The 20,757-nt window shown below is 39.9% G+C and overlaps 1 protein-coding gene across 11 annotated transcripts in view; it reads right to left on the minus strand.

The window, feature by feature from the left end:
• The window catches only part of atp8b4 (ATPase phospholipid transporting 8B4), a 302,360-nt gene that overhangs the window by 73,111 nt on the left and 208,492 nt on the right, over positions 1 to 20,757 (minus strand). For all 11 annotated transcript variants that reach the window (XM_059952733.1, XM_059952732.1, XM_059952731.1 and 8 more), the window contains 3 exons: positions 18,598 to 18,670; positions 13,118 to 13,188; positions 6,995 to 7,077 (listed from right to left, as the gene is read on the minus strand). In XM_059952733.1, coding sequence (XP_059808716.1) covers positions 6,995 to 7,077; positions 13,118 to 13,188; positions 18,598 to 18,670 — 227 coding nt within the window. The remainder of the gene's footprint in view (positions 1 to 6,994; positions 7,078 to 13,117; positions 13,189 to 18,597; positions 18,671 to 20,757) is intronic.

Below are 20,757 nucleotides of genomic sequence, written 5' to 3' on the forward strand. Positions count from 1 at the left end.
CTCCTGTCCACCTTACAACATTATCTCCATCTACATTTCCATTATAGAAAGGGGACTCCAATACTTCTATTGTGATCAAAAAGAACCCATCAGAAGAAAACGTAATAGACTGAGAGTAACATAACATCATTTAAGGTTTTAGGATGATGTGTACTGAGTCAGTACTCATTTTCGGGAGGTGAAAAACTAGAGGCCATCGACAGGTTCTTCACTCAGAGGGTGATGTGAGAGTGGAACAAGCTGCCAGCGGGAGCTCAAGATGTGGGTTCAATTGTTAAATTTCACAGAGGTTTGGACAGCAGATAGGTGGGGTGGGGGGAAGTTTTGGAGGGATCTGATAAGAGTGAAGGTAGATGAGACTAAGTGGATCAGGTTGGTATGGATCGAATGAGCCAAAGGGCCTGTTTCTATGTTCCTCCACCCCAGAGTGCTGTGGGAGTGTGGTCGCTGGCAGAGAATGACAAGAGGTATGGGAACAGGGCACAAAATGGTGAAATGCCCAAGGCTAGATCAGCCATGCTATATTGAATGAAGGAACAATCTTGAGGGCCCAGTGGTCCATGCCGGCTTCCTGTGTTCTGGAGGTAATGAGGAAGCAAGCGATGAGCAGGAGAGCTGAGACAGCACGGAGGTAATGAAGTTTAAAACAGATAGTTTCAGCGATGGTGTGGGTGCAGGGTCTGAAATTCACCTCTGGTTCAAACGTTTTTAACCGCGAGGTTTTGTTTCAAACATATTTCAGAGAACATATAATAATGCAGCACAGAATAGGCCCTTCAGCCCAAAATGTTGAGCTGACCTTCATAAACCTCCATAGTCAATCTGACACCCCCCCTGCTACACAGCCCATAACCCTCCTTTTTGTTCATCAATGTGCCTGTCTACGAGTCTCTTAGTGTATCTCCTCTGCCACCACCCACTGCATTGCACACCAGGCACTGTCGGTGTAAAAAAAACCTGCATCTGACATCTCCCCTAAATTTTCCACCACTCACCTTAAACAGATATCCTCTGAAACTCATCACTATTCAAACAAAGCACAAAGGTTTTAAACAGTTTTGTTTCAAACACATAGCAGTGAGACATTTAGAAGCATTATGGTTAAGGAATGTTAAACATGACAGGAGCATTAGACATTGGACAAGTGTTCAGCAATGTAGAGACAAACCATATATAGAAAAGTCCACAAGCTGACCTCCCTAGGAGCGTGACTGGTTCTTAACTGCCCTCTGAATTGGCATATAAGTCTTTAACTCAAGGACTATTAAGGAAATATGATCTGGTTCTACCAGTGTCACCTACAGCCCCTGTGCTAATAAAGGAAAGATGAGGGTCATGCTAATAGATCGGTTGCAGAGCTGGGAGGAGATCAGAGCAGGCTTCACCAGTCAGATGGGCTGCTCCTGCTCCTCCTGTGATATAATTCAATCACTCCAGCTTTCCAGACTGTCAGGCCTACTCATTTCTCTCGTCTATGCGCAACCAATGAAGTAAAAGATCGATGAGAATGAGATGCACGGTGGCTTTCGATATTTTCTCGGATAAGCAGCATGGACCTACTTCCTATATTAATGGTTTCAATGACTGTTGAGCCAGAGAGATGACGAAGAAACTGAAACATGTTCTTGTGTGCAACATGACCAAGGTTTGGTGGAAAGAAAAAGTCCAAGTGAAAATTCAGAAAGGAATGGTAAGTAGCTTGTGATCCTTATCTTGAGTCCACCATCCATATATGCAGTTGTACATGACCCTCATGCATTGAAATTCCTTAAAAGGGCTTAGAACTTAGAAAAACTTAGCAAAAGAAACCAAAGAAAACATCACTGCTAACACAAGCTGCTTCATTAGTAAATGAGAAAACAAGATTAAAAAAATAAGTATTAGACATAAATAATCCAGGTAAATTGCTTAATATTTCATGGGTTTTTAGCCATCGTTCACAAAATACAAATACTCCTTCGGGTGACAAGTTATTGTGATTTCTTTATTTGGAGGTACCTTGAAGAACAGGCCCTTCTGGCCCTTTGAGCCATCCTGCTAGCAACCCCAGATTTAACCTTAGCCTAATCACGGGACATTTACAATGACCAATTAACCTACTAATCAGGATGCCTTTGGACTACAGGAGGAAAGCAGAGCACCCAGAGGAAATGCATGCGTTCCATGGGGAGGACATACAAACTCCGTACAGAGGATGCCAGGAATGAACTCCCATGACGCAAACTGTAATAGTGTCATGCTATCCGCTACACCACACGCCCAAAGTTTACTTTAATTTTTGAGAAAACTGTAAAGCCTTCTATTTTTCTGTCCAGAAGGACGTTTTATTTCATAGCATTTCATAATTTTCATGTAAAGATAAAAATGTATTAAAAATGCGATGTACAATTGGAGGACCCGAGTTAAATGAAGAACTATTGAATAGATTAGAACTTTATTCTCTGGAACACAGAAGATTGAGAGGAGACTTGATAGAGGTATATAAAATTATGAGGGGTATAGATAGGGTAAATGTAAGCAGGCTTTTTCCACAGAGGTTGGGTAAGATTACAACTAGAGGTTATGGGTTAAAGGTGACAGGTGAAATGTTTAAGGGGAACATGAGGGTAAACTTCTTCACTCATAGAGTGGCGAGAGTGTGGAACAAACTGGGGGATGTGATTTTGATTTCAACCTTTAAGAGAATTTGGATAGGTACAAGGACAGGAAGGGCATGTGCAGGTTGATGCAAGTAGGCAATTTAAATGGTTTAGCACAGAGTAGATGGGCTGAAAGGCCTGTTTCTATGCTGTATTTTACTATGACTCCATGGCCCATTCAACAACATTCTCAGCAATGCTGAAAACTACTGTGAACATCCATGAAACAGAAAATCATTTGATTTCTGCTTTTAAATTGCATAATGTGAGCTACTTGTGGAAGAGCAGTAAATGTTTTCTGTTAATGAGCAAACTGAAATAAGATTCTTATTCCATAGACATTGCTGACATGTTGAATCAAACCATCATTGTGCTTGAAATGCTTCTCAATCAATTGACCTTTAACGATTACAAAATATGATCCGATTTTGGAGATGAAAGCCAAATGTCTTCATGTTGTCTATTCTTCTTGTTAAATCTGTCCAGTTGAAATCCGTTCATCTCTCCTGCACCATTTCTCACTTCCAAAGTTTTGTCCCTGCTTTTGATACTTGGATCTATTAACTTTAATGGAACTGACTCAGAAATAGAAAAAAAATCCTTAGTTTCCACATACTTGGTCTTCTTATTAGGTAATCAACTTTATAATAATCTGATACATTTATTGGGTGATGTAACTCTTGATTGACAAACACCTAATTGGATTCTACTCTCCATGGGCCCTCATGTTCAATGGCGTCAGTCAGTATTCACTGTTTGTAAAATAATCAGCAGAACGTAGATCAATCTGCACAAAGCAGAAAATAATTCCACAGCTGGAATCATCAGGCCAAAGGACCTCCTCGGGTTCTGTGATATTTCTGCATATTGATTAAAAGCATGAGAAAAAATGGGGCACTGCATTTTAATACAGTGCTCTTTGAATTTCTTTTGTATAGCTCAATGAATTTTTTGCATCACAGAGAGGAATTTAATCAAAAGCCCACCTGAAAAACATAATTGCGTACTTACTCTGCTATTCTCATAAGACATGTTTTGACATCACTTCTACCAAGTTCATTTGTGCATGCGGGGCCTGTGATTGGTTCATGCTGCTCATGCAGAACAGGGCTTCACATCAGTATGAGATTCAAGTATTGTTGAAACTCGCTGTTAACCCACTGGAGGTCAGAGTCAAGGCACTGGAACGTGAACAGCTTGATAGGCCACAGGAGAATTTTCATTGGGAGCTATGCAGGAGGGGGCAGCTAACAATTAATTCTTGGCACAGACTTCAAATCAGCACTTTCACCTGTACTGTTCCTGGTTTCAAATCATTAAATAACTGATGCAAAATAAGAATAGGTAAATCGACAGCTAGCTAAAAATAGCTACAGCTATCTGAAGCTGCAAAATACACCTTGTCACTTAAAGATTGCAACCCAGAGTTAAGTGTTGCAGGGCGAGGAGGAAGGAGAGTTGAAATAAAAGTCAGCCATGATTGAATGCTGGAATCGGTGGGCTGCATGGCCTACAGTTTATGGCCTCCAGGGAAGGACAACTGAAATCCAGCCACTTGACCAACATTTGAAAAGCTACATTGTAAATGATTCTCACTACTTTTAGCATATCACTGCTCCGGAAACATAGGATCCTTTCTAATCTCAAAAGCTGAGCTGTCTTAGGCCTTGTTAGTAGTTGTATGGGAGACCATACTAGAGTTAATGGTGCAGTAGGCCTCAGCCAGAGAAGAGATGGAACAACTAGGTTAGTCTGCCTGAATACTACCTCTGATGAAAAAGACATGTTGCCCTGTTTAAGATGCCTAATAACGCAAGCACTCAATTTGAATTTACTTTGTGAATTAGCTTTCTTTTTACTTGAAAGCGGTAGTCCAACTCAAGACAATTAGCTGTTTTGAACCTTTAATATGTCACCTCATGTCAAAGAAAATTGCACCTGAACAGGAGTTCCTATTTGGTAATTATACAAACAGAAGATATTGTGTTAGAGTCTGGAAAAGGCACACTTGACCGATATTTAACCTTAGTGATCAAAAAACTGTGTAAGCTACCCATCGATGGGTTCCCAATGCATCATCTGGTGAGTAGCTGTACCATGGATTTTGTCCAACTCAGTTTAAACTCACTATTCTGGGAAATGAGCCTTTAGTCCAAGAAATGTTTAAGACAGCTATAACAAGATTTAAAGTCCCAAGGGAAGTTATGCATACTTTAGTTGGGTCCTTTTCTTTCTCCTGCTTCCAAAACTCACTGGATTCAATTGTTCCAATAAATGTTATAAGCAAACCAGTAGGCATCTCCCTTGCTGATATACCAGTTACAAAATCAATATGCTACTGTATTTCACACCCAAGTGGCCTAAATATTTCCTCAGCTAAGAGACCTCAATTGTTATGCGACCTTAAAAGCTTCCTGATAAGCAATATGCAGGAAGGAGAAAATTACAACTAAAGTGTTCTAAAACTTATTTTGTAGGTAATTTGATTTTTTTTCATTAGCAACAAAAGACCAGAAGCCTTTAAACTCAGCTTAATAATCCCATGGCAACGAAAAACTCCAGCCTTATACTTGTTGGAAGATTCTGTGGTATTAAGCTCTGTGAAAATTAGCCTTATTTAAAAAAAACTATTTGGCATACTTTAAAACTTTCCTGATCTTTCAATGATTTCAGAGCTTATAAAGAGATAAGTAAGGTTGTTAACATAACATTTACAGTCTCAGCAACTGTCCTACTTGAAAATGGCATTATACAATTTTTCTCATGACTGGAGATCAATCTCCGACAACCCCATCAGTATGCCAGTGCAGGGAGGTGACAAGGGGACATGGGACATTAGACATAGAGATTTGAAGACGCAAAGCTAATGCAATGTAAAGAAACAGAACAAATTCAAGGTGTATTACATTGCTTCCCTCAGCTTTGAACAAACTGACTGCTTCACAGAGGCACTCGATACTGATCAATAACTTCATAGCTAACAACTGAATTACACTAAATGGAGGTTAGAGAATATAGTGGGAAAGTGAAGTTGATGTAGGAAGGCAGAACTGATCTACCTAAAAACTGAAAATGGCTTAAGGACTTGTCCAACCCACTACCGTTCTTTCTTACAGTCTTATTTTCAATTTTCTGGTGAAATACAGGGTTGAGGTTTTGGGGCAGAGGGGTGGGGTTGAGCAGAAAGGTGAGGTTCCAAGTATATTGCTCTAGGAAGGCATTAACCATGTTAAAATCGACTGACACAACCTAAGGTTAATGATATATTGACGTTACGTTTCATCAATTGAGTTGTCTAATGATTCATCAAGAACATGGACAACACATACTTGCTTTATATTTATAAGATGTTCATTGATGATGTTCAATTCCATTATTCGCCGATTAAAGCAATGAGGGAGATTGAAACATCAAGGCAAATGCACAAGGTGAGCGCCGGCTGCCTGCCTTCTGATAGTTGGTGGGGTCGCTCTGCTGCAAGAGAAGGGAGCCTATGTCACCTATCACTGTGCCCGGAGAATGGTACCGAAGTCTTTCCGTGTTTATGGACACAAGTATGACTATGGAATTGGACTATGGACTTTTTTCAGTCATATAGTTGTTTTTATATTTTGTTTTCGCTCATTCACTCTCGTGCAGGAGATGGGGATTTTGGGGGGGGCGAGGTTGATGTTCTTGTTACATTTCATGTGGGGGGGGGGCTTGGGAGTTGATGGTCACGTTGCCGTTCTCTTTTCTTGGGGTTTCGTGGCTATCTGGAGAAGAAGAATCTCAGAGAGATACTTTGATAATAAACAAACATTTGAATCAAACTTGATAGATGTATTACATAAACAATAAATGCCCAGCAATCATGGCGGGATCCTACTTATTGAGGAATGTGCAATACACACGTGCCACTGCTAGATCTGAGAACTGGACTCCAAAGTAAAATAGCTAAGTTGTAAGTTTTAAGCTCTTGCAATGGATGAAATCAGTATATGCCTCTGTCTTCCCAGTTCATTTACAGTCATTTTGTTACGTGGCACCTCATGTCATTTCAAATCCCACATATTCTTATCATCTGTGGGAATATGATGATGTCAGAGATGAATTAACGGCTGTGCAAAAGAACAAGTATAAACATGGTAAAGACTATGATATGAATGCGGGCCAAGAAAAATACTGCTCATTCTTTGTGCAATAAAACTGATTGCTTTAATGTGATTTCCAGTCCTGATCCACCATATTCTTTGGAGTTACTTCACTAGATGGAATTTGGAAACGAGATTTTATAACCCAACCCCCACAGTGCATATTTCCCAGCAGGGTTTGTTTTATGTATAACGAGTGTTAAAATAATATGTCAGGCTCACCATCAAATTCTGCCAATTGACTCATATCTGCACCGAGTACTGATGTTATTGAAGGTGCCTGTCGAACTTTTAAGTTGGTTTCCCTGTTGGAATAAGTAAACAAAAACTAGTAAACTTTGACAAAATTGAAGGAAGGATGAATCGAAGGAATTGAACGTCTGAATAAATTATAAACATGAGAAATTCTGCAGATGCTGGAAATCTGAAGTAACGCACAGAAAACGCTGGAGGAACTCAGCAAGTCAGGCAGCATCCATGGAAATGAATAAACAGCTGACATTTTGGGCCAAGACCCTTCTTCAGGTCTGGAAAGGAAGGGGGAAGAAGCCAAATTAAAAAGGTGGGGGGAGAGGAAGGAGGATAACTAGAAGGTGATAGGTGAGTAGGAAAGCTCAAGGGCTAGAGATGAAGGAATCTGAAAGGAGAGGAAAGTGGATCATAGGAGAAAGGGAAGGAGGAGGGGACGTGATAGCAGGTGAGAAGAGGTAAGAGGTCATAGTGGAGAATAGAAGAAGGATTTTTTTTTAAAAAAGAGGATAAATTGATATTCATGCCATCAGGTTGGGGGATACCTATATGGAATATAAGGTGTTGCTCCTCTGTCCTGAGAGTGGCCTCTTCATGGCACAAGAGGAGCCATGGACCAACATGGGAATGGAAATTGGAAGTAAAACATTTGGCCATCGGGAAGCTCCACTTGTGGCTGATGGTGCTGAGGTGCTCAACGAAGGAAGCGGTGCCCCAATTTACGACAGGTCTCACCCATGTACCGGAGGTTGCATAGGGAGCACCGACGCAATGGACTACCCCAGCAGATTCGCAGGTGAAGTGTGGCCTGACCTGGAGGGACTGTTTGGGGCCCTGAATGTAGGTGAGGGAGGAGGTGAATGGGTAGGTGTAACACTTTGGCTAATTGCAGAGGTAATTGCCTGGAGAGAGATTAGTGGGGAAGGACGAATGGACAAGGGAATCGTGGAGGGAGCAATTTTGTGGCAGGCGGAGAGAGGGGGAGGGTTGAAGATACGCTTGGAGAAAACAAATTTATCAAAATAAATTAAGAAAGAACACTGCAGAGAATTTATATCAAAAAACTATTCCATATTGAAGATTACAGGATCTAGGACATTACTCTGTGCCTTTCACATCCATATAATGACACATTCAATCTTTTCAGAGTCTTCAAAGCATTGAATAAATTCTGCAGCTGACCAAGTAAGCTGTTATTAATATCCATAAAAAATTGAATATCTAGTTGAAGAAAATTGCACCAAATTTGAGGCATGATCTCAAAAGACACTTAATAGAACTGCTAGTCACATCTTTATTTTAGCAGAAAGCATCTTAAAAGCTTAAAATTATCTAAAGAAAATTCTAAGCTCCACAATTCTGTAGAAAGCTCTTCTATAATCCAACTTGCAAAATCAATGTTTAACACAATAAAGAGCATATCTCAAAATGGATCAGTTCTAATAACCTTATAGCTTTTTACAGATCAACTAGTAGTCTAATTGACTCTGGTCTCAGCTGTGGCTTAGTTAGTAGCAGTCTCATAGCCAAGGGAGGCTGTAGGTTCAAGTCCCACACCGGAGATTTCCATTCAAAACAGCAACCAACTCTTCCAGTCTTAGTGTTGGCTGTTTTTAGAAGCACTTCAAAGTTGAAAGCAGATTTATTATCAAAGTATGTATATATCACCAGATACGACCCTGAAATTAATTTTCTTGCAGACATTCACGGTTAAAGAAATACAACAGAATAAATGAAAAAACTGCACGCAAAGACTGATAAATTGCACAAATACAGACAAGAAACAGGAATAGATAAATAAATAGCAAAAACATGAGCTGCAGAGTCTTTGAAGATGAGCCCAAAGGTTGTGTTCAGTGATCAGCTCAGTATTATGGTGTGTGCATATGTCCATACTGGTTCAGGATCCTGATGGCTGAAGGGTAATAATTCTTCCTGAACTGGTGGTATGGAAGCTTATCCCTCAACTTACAGTTCAGTGGAATGTAAAAGATGCATTGACTGCAACTGATGTGTAGAAGAACTCTCCCGAGTGTAATAACCTTCACTGACTTTATTTATCTCAACAATCATCACTTAAGCAAAGATCATTCAGTTAGAAACATGAGACAATCTGAGATGCTGAAAATCCAAAGCAACAATCACTCAGATAGAGACATGAGAAAAGCTGCAGATGCTGGAAATACAAAGCAACACACACACACAATATACTGGAGGAACTCAGCAGGTCAGGCAGCACCTGTGGAAACGAATAATCTGTTGATGTTTCGGGCCAAGACCTTTCTTCAGAACCGTTGTTGTTTTGCTGTTTGCAGGAGATTAATTGCAAACTTGCTGCATTTTTTTTTAAAGCTACAGTATAAAAGTATTCATACTTGAAAATTCTTTTATCGGATAAGAGGGGTTTTGGGAGGTCTTGAGTGCACGGTAAAAGCCCTGCAAATGCAAATTCTCTTCATGTTTCCGTTCCAGTGTTTGATCTCACCCTTAGCAACCAAATATTAAAGGAAATTGGAAAAATTGGCTGGCAGGTTACAGTGTGTAGGACCAACTACAGCATTCCTGAGAGGAAAATTGGATCAATCATGATGAAATGGCGGAGCAGACTCGATGAGTCAAATTCTGCTCCTGTATCTCATGGTCATTCACTTTTAACAACTGTTGAGGTTAGCTGTTAAGAGTAATCGGCTGCTAATGTCAAGAGGTGCAATAAAAGAGGTAGAAAACTGACAATTATAATGAAGTGCTGACTATAACAGAAGTGCAGGAGAAAAGAGAAAGAAGTGTAGGAAAGGTATGTTTCATAATCAGCAAATCTGATCATTATCCTTATAACTGCTGACTGTTGTTTGGGGATCTTTGCCAAGGCAGTTCATTATCAATCAGTTTCACAGTGATGAATTTATTGATTGGACTTATTTAAAATGCAGGCAGCTGGGAACAGGAGATAGAGAGAAAAAAAAACTAGTATATAGTTCAGGATAAGGAGTTCTACAGAACAGGGAGTGAATGTGAAAGTAATTCAGCATGGCTCAAATTACTTAAAACAACTACTCACTCAGCTATTTTGAAGAAAGAACTACATTTTTGAAGCGTTTTGCTATACCTTGTGGGATGCAGGTGGGAAAATTAATCCAGACATAGGAACAGTTATCAGATCACAAAACAAGGTAGATTTTGCTTCATTATATTTATTACAAAGGTACGGTCAAGACCAGAAAAACTACCTCTAGCCTCTCACCACGAATGTTAGTAAACAGCAGAATATTTTTTGTTTCTGTTTAAAATTAGATTCTCAAAGATGGAAGGGAAATGGTATTTCTGCTATCTTTATGTTCCTATTTTGTTCGCAGATTACAGTTAGCCTGGGAAAATTGATGGTTCTTGACTAGGAGTCTTGAGCATCAGCCCCTATTTGTAACTCATAATTTGACGATTTATAAAGCGCATTGGTACAGTGTTTACTGCTCATTATACTTTCGGTAGCTAATACATAATGAGTCACCTCTTCATCTGGATTCAAGTCTTCCCTGCAATTTTTCTCAGTTCTTCATTGAAGAAAAATTGATAAGGGATAATGGGGAATATTCATGCCTTTCACAGCCTTAGAATGTTCTACAACCAATAAGGCATTTCTGAAGCCTTGGATTGTAAACATCTCGCCTACACACTAGTCAGACAATATGGGTTTAGCAGAGGAGTAAAACTTGCCTCGGACCCTGAGGGAATTTGACTGCTCCTTGAAATCTCTTGTACCTGTGTGGGAGAGCAGATGAGTCTTTTGTTTAGCATCTCTCCACTGACAACATATACTCACTCAGAATGTATCAGGTTTTATTCTCAAGTTACCCCAACTGGGGGCATGAGCTCATCATCATCGGACTGAGAGACGATAGTTCTACCATTAACTCTTGAATTGAAGCGGATCTTTCAGGTATCTTTGGCCAATATTTTTGCAGTTTGTGAAATTAACACTTGATCCAATCTTTTAGAGGGGCAGTTTTTTTTTCCCCCCAGGAATATTACATATGGTGTGGAGTGCTGGAGGGATGAATGTGCTCTTTGCATGGATGGAGGACAGAGTTGCTGGTTCATTTCATTCACAGAAATGATTTGGGATGCAGCCTATGAGCATGTTGGAATCTAGAAGAGTGGCAGATCATCTCTTTGAGTCATTGAAGATTCGGAAAGGAAATGCCAGGACAGATGCAGGGAGGTTGTTTCCTGCAGGTGCGAAGTCTAGAATCGGTGGGGACCAGCCAATTGGGACTGAGGCAAGTATAAATTTTAGCTTTGTGAGGCTGTGCATGTTCAGTTGTTGAGTATCTTCTGGGCTGAAATTCTTGGATACTAAGGGAATCAGAGAAAACGGAGAGCAGATGGTAGAATGGGCCTGTGCGTCAGTAGCGGAGAGAGCAAAGACCTACTTCTACTTCTCCTGTTCTTCCATAACAAAGGCAGCAGGAACATCACGTTAACGATTAGGAGCTTATCTCAGTGCTGTTGTTCAATTGTGGCATGGTAGTGCAGCAGTTAGCGTAATGCTATCACAGCTCTGGCAACCTGGGTTCAATTCTCGCACCATCTGTAAGGAATTTGTTCGTTCTTCCCATGACCGCGTGGGTTTTCTCCAGGTACTTCAGTTTCCTCCCACATTCCAAAGACTTGCAGGTTAATGGGTTAATTGATTGGATGAGTGAAATCAGGCGGCATGGGCTTGTTGGGCCAAGAGGGCTTGTTAGCATACACACTCAAACATATATATATATATATTAACATATATAAGACAAGGCACAAGACAATCAGATCTGATTTCACTTGACTGCATCTTCAAAAGGCTGGTCAAACCGGTGTCAACATCAACAGTGTGACCTGGACAATACCAGCGCTATAGCAAGAAGGGAAGATATCAAGGACCTGTAGAGAGTCTTTTCCGTGAAAATGGTGCAGGAGATTTATAAGCACCTTCATTGAAAGCAGTTTAACAGTAGGTTGATACACTGGTAGAAATCACTACCATCAGCTCTGTCCACACCACTAACATGCACTGGGATGTCACAGGAGTTAAAGTAAGCATTGATATGGGCTGTAAGAGAATTAACTTTACCACTCGAATTTACTGCTGAAGAGAAATAAAAATATAACATCATGTTGTTACCAAAATTGATAACATTACATTGATTCCAGTAGCTATTTACTTACTTATTAACTACATTTAAAATGGTCACTTCAATTTACTATACCATCAATCATAAAGCTGAATTCATGGGATTTCAGGAATCACTCTCTCGTGTCTGCTCTCACCAGTTCCTTGGGCTTCAGGACGCCATTTCTACTTCAGCTTTAAGGGTCCTCAGGTGGTTTTATTGGAGCACAAAGGGGATCTTTTGAATCTTGCAGAGATGAACAAAAAATGCCTATGGGTTGCTCTGGACAATAGGTGGTCTGGGAGATTCTGCAATTCTTCTAGTATTTGCTTAAGGTGTCTATGTGTTAGCATTGTAGAGACCTGGGACTCTCAGTTCATTCCTGGATACTCCATCTCCATTTTGACCAACCATGGGACATAGATTTCCAATGGCTGATGTGTGGTATTATTTTTTTTAAGTGAGTTTTGAGGAGATCCTTGAAGCATTTCTTAATCCTCTTGAAATGTGATATGAATCAGTTGTGACAAAGTTGATAGCATTCTTATCTCCATGTCAGAAATTTGTGGGTTCAAGTCCCACATTTTTTACAGTCCCAGGCAAAAGTCCTGTAAATCCGGTGAGAGCAAAGGAAGTTGGGAATGGCGAGGGTGGAGCGCCGTAGGAAGGGTGTGAGACAGGTGACTGAGAAGGAGTACCGGGGGGCAGGGGGTGGTGCATATGCAGACACAGCCAACCCTGAGACACCAGGCAATTTGTTGTTTTTGTTTGCGGCAACAGTACAGTGCCAGGATTACTACAGTACTGTGCAAAAGCACCCTAGCTATACATACATACATATGTGTCCAAGACTTCTGCACAGTGCTGTGCATCACAGCACTGACTTCATTTTAAAATAATTAATTGGCTGTCATGAATGGTACGGCAGAAATTCTTTCTGGAATCTTACCCATCAAGCTCAGCCGTCTCGACATAACTGAGTCCATGAGGTTCGCTGCTTGAGAGCAACAGGATATCCGCCTGAAATCAAATGTGACAGGACAAAATAGAACTAAAATCAATTGATATCAAATTTCATAATACACAATCGATTCGCATCCTAAGTACTCAGTTATGATTATCGGGCCAGCTTTAAAAATTGGCAATGGATCCCTGGGACTGAGTGCTAAACATCTTTTAAAAATTGCTAGCAGAGCTCCTGCCATTTGAAAGCGTAGATATGCTCCCGTTTGTTGTATGGAACTGTGAGATTGCAACATTTCAGATTCATTTACTTATCACATGTACATCAAAACATACAGTGAAATATGTCGTTTGCATTAACAACCAATGGAGAATTGCAAGGATTGCACTCAAAGCAAAAACGCCAGTGAAGCCTGTGCCCAAGGACACAAGTGAGGCACAGTTCACAGAATCATGAAGCAGAGAAATAGGCCAGCAGGACAATCAAGTACTTATCAAAGGTTAAGTACACTTGGTTAGCAATATTGGTGATTCAAGTGCTCATCTGGATACTTCCTGGTGCTTGGGACAGTACCTAATTCCACCATTAATTCCAACTATTATCTTGGTAAAAAAGTTTTTCTTTGGTCCCTTCGAAATCTCTTACCCCCTACTTATGTCCACTAGTTTTAGATTTCTCAGCTTTCCTTCTATCTACCCAACCGAAAGAGAGTAACTTTAAAAATATTCCAAAAAGAGTTAAACTGTTGAAATCGCAAAGTACTTTGATAGATTATTCATGGCATTATTCATCGTCTCCCAGAAAGCCTCGACCCATGGCAATTCGCCTACCACTAAAACCAGATCCAGGAACATATGGATAACAATGACACCTACAAAGACTCCAATTCATTGCTGCCATCAGGAAGATAGAACAGAAACATCAGGACTCACACCACCAGGTTCAAGAACAGTTATCCCTCAACCATCAGGCTCCTGAACCAGAGGGATAACTTCACTCAACCTCATTTGCCTCATCATTGAAATGTTCCCATAATCTATGGACTCACTCTCAAGGACTCTTCATATCATGTTCTTGATACTCATTGCTTATTTATGTATTTATTATTATTTATTTTCTTTCTTTTTTGTATTTGCACAGTTTGATGTCTTTTACACACTGGTGGTCCATCCTGCTGATGTGCTCTTTCATTGATTCTATTATGGTTATTGAAGTTGTTGAGCATGCCTGCAGAAAAATTAATCTCAGGGTTCTGTATGGTGACATATATGTACTTTAATAATAAATTTACTTAGAACTTTGACTACAACTCCACTTTCAATATCATAGTTCCAAACAAGTTCATTGCCAAACTCCCTCTGCAACTGGATTCTTGACTTCCTGACTATCAACCAGCAATCAGTAAGGATAGGTGGAAAAACATCCACCATGGGTACCCCAAACACTGGTGTCCCACATGGTTGCATCCTCATCCCCTTAGCTCTCTGTACTCTCTGTGTGGCTAGAGTTTGCTCTAACTTTATGACACCACCATAGTGGGCTGCATCTCAAAAGCAATGCAGAAGCAGACTGGACAAATATGGAGAGACTAGTGGCATGGTGTCAAGACAACAAGCTTTTCCTTCAGGATGTAGGGCAGAGCACATATCCTTCCATGTATCAGTAGCTCAGAGTTTGAGATGGTTCAGAACTATAAGCTTCTAGATGTAATGACCACTAGTAGCATGTCCTGTTTCAATGACGTAGATGCCATGGGCAAGGAAGAAGACCAGCACTCTTACTTCTTCAGAGGGCTCAGGAGATCTAGCCTTCGACCTTCTACAAGTTTTAAAGATGCACCAATGAAAACATGTCATCCAGTTGTAACACAGCCTGGTTTAGCATTTTTTCCTGCCTAGGACCACAAGAAATTGCAGTTGTTGAGAATAGCTCAGCCCATCACAAAAACCAACCTTCCTTTCAAGAAAGCAGCCAACATAATCAAAGCCCGTCCCACCCTGGTCAATCTCCCTTCTCACTCTTCCATTGGGCAAAGGAAATAAAAGCTTGAAAACTCACCGTGAGGTTCAAAGTAAGCTTCGCTCAGGCTGTTATAAAACTCCTAAATGGACCTTTTGTATGATAAAGACAAACACCAGATCTCACAATTTACCTTGTCTTAGCCTTTGTACCTGATTCTCTACTTGTGTTGCTCTATCACTGTAACTGTAACAATATATTCCACATTCTATTATTATTTTTCTCTTTATACTACCTTGATGTACTTATGTCTTGAAATTATCTCTATGGATGGCATGCATTTCACTGTTACTTGGTACATGTGACAATAATAAACCAAATATTATATTAGAAACTTCAAAGATATATTTCTGCTGTCCAATGGGTAGTGTAAGTGGCTAGCACAATTCTTCACAGTATCAGCAACCCAGGTTCAATTTCCACTGCTGTTGCGAGGAGTTTTTGCGTTCTCTGTGCGACCATGTGGGTTTCCAGGGTGCGCCAGTTTCCTTCCACAGTCCAAAGATGTACCAGTTAGTAGGTTAATTGGTCATTGTAAATCAGAGGTTGCTGGGAAGACTGGCTCGAAGGGCCTATTCCCTGCTGTATCTCAATAAATGCATTGTAGTATTTAAATTGCTTTACTGTGGTTCTTAGTCTGTATTTTATTCATCAAGATATTTATTTTTGCAATTTATTTAGTAGCTGTGTTCTTTTATTTCAAAGTAGGAGAAGAAAGTTGTTCTAAGGTTTAGATCACTGGCACACCTGACATAATAGAAGTGAGGGGAGGTATGGAACGCTTTGGAACGATGTTAGGCTAACAAGTTTTGGAATTCTGCATCACATGGGGATGGTAAGGAAGAGAGGTTCAGAGTGAAGGTCATAACGCCTGGATGCAGGGGAGAAAAAGCTGAGGGGCAAGAAACACAATTAGAGACAGTGTGGAGACTGACCAGGATGCAATAGTAAAATAATTACCTTGCATTACCTATTTGATTTTAATACACTGGGGAGAGAAATAAGATAGTTGGAATAGAATCATGCTTGGATTTGAAACTCATCAGGACTCCCATGAGAGTGACTGTCATATGTTTGCTCAACCGGAGAATAAAAGAAATGCCTTTTTAAAAATAAAAACAATATATATGACAGAGAGCAAGAAGAAGCTGGTGTTGCACTTATAATTCAGGTACAGAGGCCCTATATGGTGAATATGTTGGTCTACTGTCTTATAATGATGGGACTATTTCAAGTTACTGCAATACTTTAACTTTAAAGTGAAGCTCTTTCAAAATGAGGAGACCCTTTCAGAACACTGAAGCTGAATGGGTTAGTCTGAAAGTGGCCTTATGTTCCAACAGGAATTCCAGAAAGCTATGACATGTTTACTGATTTTGGATTTTGTCTGAAAAATGCCTTACTTTAACAATTATGTTCAGCAATGATACATTACAGTTTCTATGCACTTGAAGAAAGCATCCCTAATATATCCTCACAGCCTCAAAAAGTTACCGTACCATTTGCAACAGAAACTGCTTCAGACATATGTAAGCATATTGCTTCAAGAATTCAATATCAAATTGAAATGAATTTTATTAAACATTGTATTAAATCACAGATTTATTAAATAAACACAAGGCACAGCTGAATTATTATTTAATTCCTATGTGGTCAGGCAGTTTATCAGACTAGAAAAAATGAAATATACACACACACACACACACGCACACACACACACACACACACACACACACACACACACACACACACACAGGTTAATTGGAGCAGCTGTTTATTTGGAACAAATCTTAAAGATCAAAAAAACAGATTGAGAAAATTGCCAGGATTTCCTTTGTTACACTGGGATACTCTGCTGCGTATTTGGGGCAGGAGACATGCCAAACAGGTTTTGATTAGCATCGGTCACGCACACTTGTGTGGCCATTAGATGCTACACTGTGCTTAGAGTGAACAGTTTGCAAATAGCACCAGCTGAGTTTGCTTCACTGATAGTTGGTGAGAAAGAAGCAGCAAGATAATTCTGAAATGTTTCACTCACTGCAGTTTCAAGCAATCATGGCCAGAAGTGAAAATGAAATGATTTCACTACTTCAACAACTTGGGGACTACCAAGAACTTGAAGGTATCGATAATCATCTTGAATGCAAAGAAAATGAAGATCTGGAGGATGAAAACATTGTCGCACTGTATGAAGGCAGTCATTATCTGCACTAGGTGCACGTGCTGATTTTGTTTATTGCGTACACTGGATTAATTCCTCCCTCCGTAACTATTATGAACTAATACACAGTTTTATAGTATTGTAGTAATACTGCTAGTGCTCTAATCTGTTCTGTATTTCATTTAAATACATAATTTGTTACTCAGTTACTTAAAATACCGTTTTAATTTGGGGCAGCTGCTTAATTGGGCCCAAACTTGCTTGGGGGGGTGGTGTGTGTGTGTGTGTGTGTGTGTGTGTGTGTGTGTGTGTGTGTGTGTGTGTGTGTGTGTGTGTGTGTGTGTGTGTGTGTGTGTGTGTGTGTGTGTGTGTGTGTGTGTGTGAAATGTTCATTTATTTATTTAACAAATTCGCCAAAGTTTCATGGAAACTTCATAAATAAATAAACCGAAAATGAACAAAATCAGTGGAGTCACCTAATACAGATAATCTGCTGCTTTCAAACAATGCCATCGACGATCGCATCCTCCAATTCTTCATTTCCATGGCAACATTCAAGACGATTGTCAACACCTTCAATTCCCAATAGATTGTAACTTGTTGAAATAGTGAGATTGTTTTATTTTCACTCATGGCCATTTCTGTCATCTCCAAGCCCGAGTGCTTGAAACCGCAGTGAGAAGAACAGTTCTGAATTTTCTTACAGCTCATTTCTTGCCCACTTTCAATGACAAAAATCCACTGCTTTTTGAACACAAACACACACAACTGGCACTAATTAAAACCTGTTTGCTGGTGACACATGGAAGCAGAACTCCTTTCAGACTCAGACTGATCTACAGAGGACGGGGAGGAGATCTGGCCCCTGCATACACAGCACGTAGGCCCACCAGTGAGTGGACACGCCCTGATGCTCGTGAACCAGACCCCCAGCTATGGGTAAGTAGCCCCACTGCCTTTGGGCAGCCTCGGGAGAGATGAAGGCTCACTGGAGTAAACTCAGACAAAAAATCTGGAGTGGAGCCCCTCAGACAGCTGGACATCACTGAATGTCCTTCCAGCTGCTCCTGCAGTCAAGCCCGTGTCAAATGTTATTGATTTACTTTCCTTTGGACTACACTGTTGAGGCTGAGAGGGGGAGTCTTGATGACTGGACATCCCAGGATCTCCAAGAATTCCTTCTTCCCTTTTAAAGTTAGACAATCTTACAATCTATCCTGCCAGTATTGTCCACAAATTCAGAATGAGTGTAAAAATCATTAAGTTTTCGGTGATTACTTACCGCTACAAATTGATTGTTTTCCAGTTTGATAACATCTCCAACTCGAACGTTCATCCATTTCTCAATCTGTAGCCTGTAAAATATAATGGAAAAATAGAATTTTACCCACCACTTATTACTTTGCTCCTGGATGGTATAGTCACTTCAGCAATGTCAGCACGGGGTACATGCTTAGATAATGGTGACTGGTTGTGCTCACTCCCCGGCATTCTGTTCAGTTGCCCTGCATTGTCTCTGAGGAGATCTGTTCAATTGCGGGAAATCGTTTTGGACAGGTGAGCAAAGACAAATATCTGACAGGAGAGACAAGAATGCAAATGCTGGAAGCTGGAGCAACACAAATCTGAAGGAAGTCAGCGGATCTGGTAGCAATGATGGAGAGAAATGAACGGTCAATGTTTCATCTGGACAGAGGAAAATCTCTATCTCATATGCACCCTTTCTTGTGCTTCCTACATGATTCATAGATTCAACAACAATGCATATATTGCAGACTTACAAATCAAAACATATTATCTAATCATGCACAAATGTATGAATATTGAATACCAAATGCATCCAAATAGAATCAGGTATATTATCACCAGCATGTGTCGTGAAATACTGTCATGCACTACTGATTCAAGAACCAAATAGAATCAAGACTGTCTCGGAGAAGCATAGAACAACTGCCAGCTTTAAATTCCTTTAATGTTCTCACTTTCCTTTCCTAAATCTAAAACTTTGACAAACTTCTATAGATGGTATAGTGGAGAGTATATTGACTGGCTGTATCATGGCCTGCTATGGGGACACCAATGCCCTTGAACAGAAAATCCTACAAAAGGTAGTGAATTTGGCCCAGTACATCACGGTAAAGCCCCCACAAACACAGAACTTATCTACATGCAACACTGTCGTAGGAAGGCAGTATCCATCATCAAAGATTCCCACCACCCAGGTCATCCTCTCTTCTCGCTGCTGCCATCAGGTAGAAGGTACAAGAGCCTCAGGACTCGCACCTCCAGGTTCAGGAACAGATTTTACCCTCAACCTTCAGGCTCTTGAATAAAAGGGGATAATTACATTCACTTACCCCATCATTGAAATGTTCCCACAAACAATGTTTGCACTTTAAGGACTCATTATCCCATGCTCTCATTATATATTGCTATTTATTTATATTTTCCAGTTGCACAGTTTGCTGCCTTCTGCACTCTGGCTGATCTTTCATTGATCCTGTTGTTGTTACTGTTCCACAGATTTGCTGAGTATTCCAGCAGGAAAATAAATCTCAGGGTTTTATATTATGACATATATGTACTTTGATAATTTCAAGAGTGTATAAGTGTTTGTCAAATCTTAAAACACATTCGACTTCATACTTTAAAACAAAAAGGGAGGAGGGAGGGATAATTATATCTGAGGAAGAACAGACAATATTATGGAGGTATCAATGGAAGTGTACCAGTTCAAAGACATGGAAGGAGTTCGGATGAAAAAACTTGATAAGATATTTTATTACAACCTCTCAGAAATCCCATTATGATTGTAACCTCCCTGTTTGCTGGAGAAATTGTGGAAATCAAAATGCAAACCATCATCATATTTTCTGGGAATGTCCCGTTATTAATTAAGACTATTGGAGGGGGATGCACAATGCCCTACATGATATTTTTAAATGTGAAATATCCTTAGAAAGTAAGAGCATATATTTTGGGTATATACCTCAAGAATGGTTGAAAAGAGATAAATATTTAATGAACATACTGTTGGTGGCTGGTAAAAAGACTCTTACTAGGAAATGGTTATCACAGGAGAGCCCAACCTTAAATACATGGATGGAAATTACAATGGGCATTTACAAAATGGAGAAGATAACAGCATTTGTTAATCATAAGTTGGAACAATTTGATTCATACTGGGAAAAATGGTTTAACTACATAATACCTCATAGGCCTGATCTTATTCTCACAAATCAATGAATCTGTTGTAAAAAAAAATCACTCCCTACTTGTACATAGTTTTCTGTCGCTTCTTCTTTCTTTCGTCTCCTTTCTATAAGTGTATACCACGGATAAATATTATGTGGAGATTTGTGACATATATGACTATATGATATATATGTACAATATCTGAAATACATCTCATGGAAATGTTTGTTTGATGATGAACTTCAAT

The sequence above is a fragment of the Hypanus sabinus genome, chromosome 28 (assembly GCF_030144855.1).
Source record: "Hypanus sabinus isolate sHypSab1 chromosome 28, sHypSab1.hap1, whole genome shotgun sequence".
Taxonomy (NCBI): domain Eukaryota; kingdom Metazoa; phylum Chordata; class Chondrichthyes; order Myliobatiformes; family Dasyatidae; genus Hypanus; species Hypanus sabinus.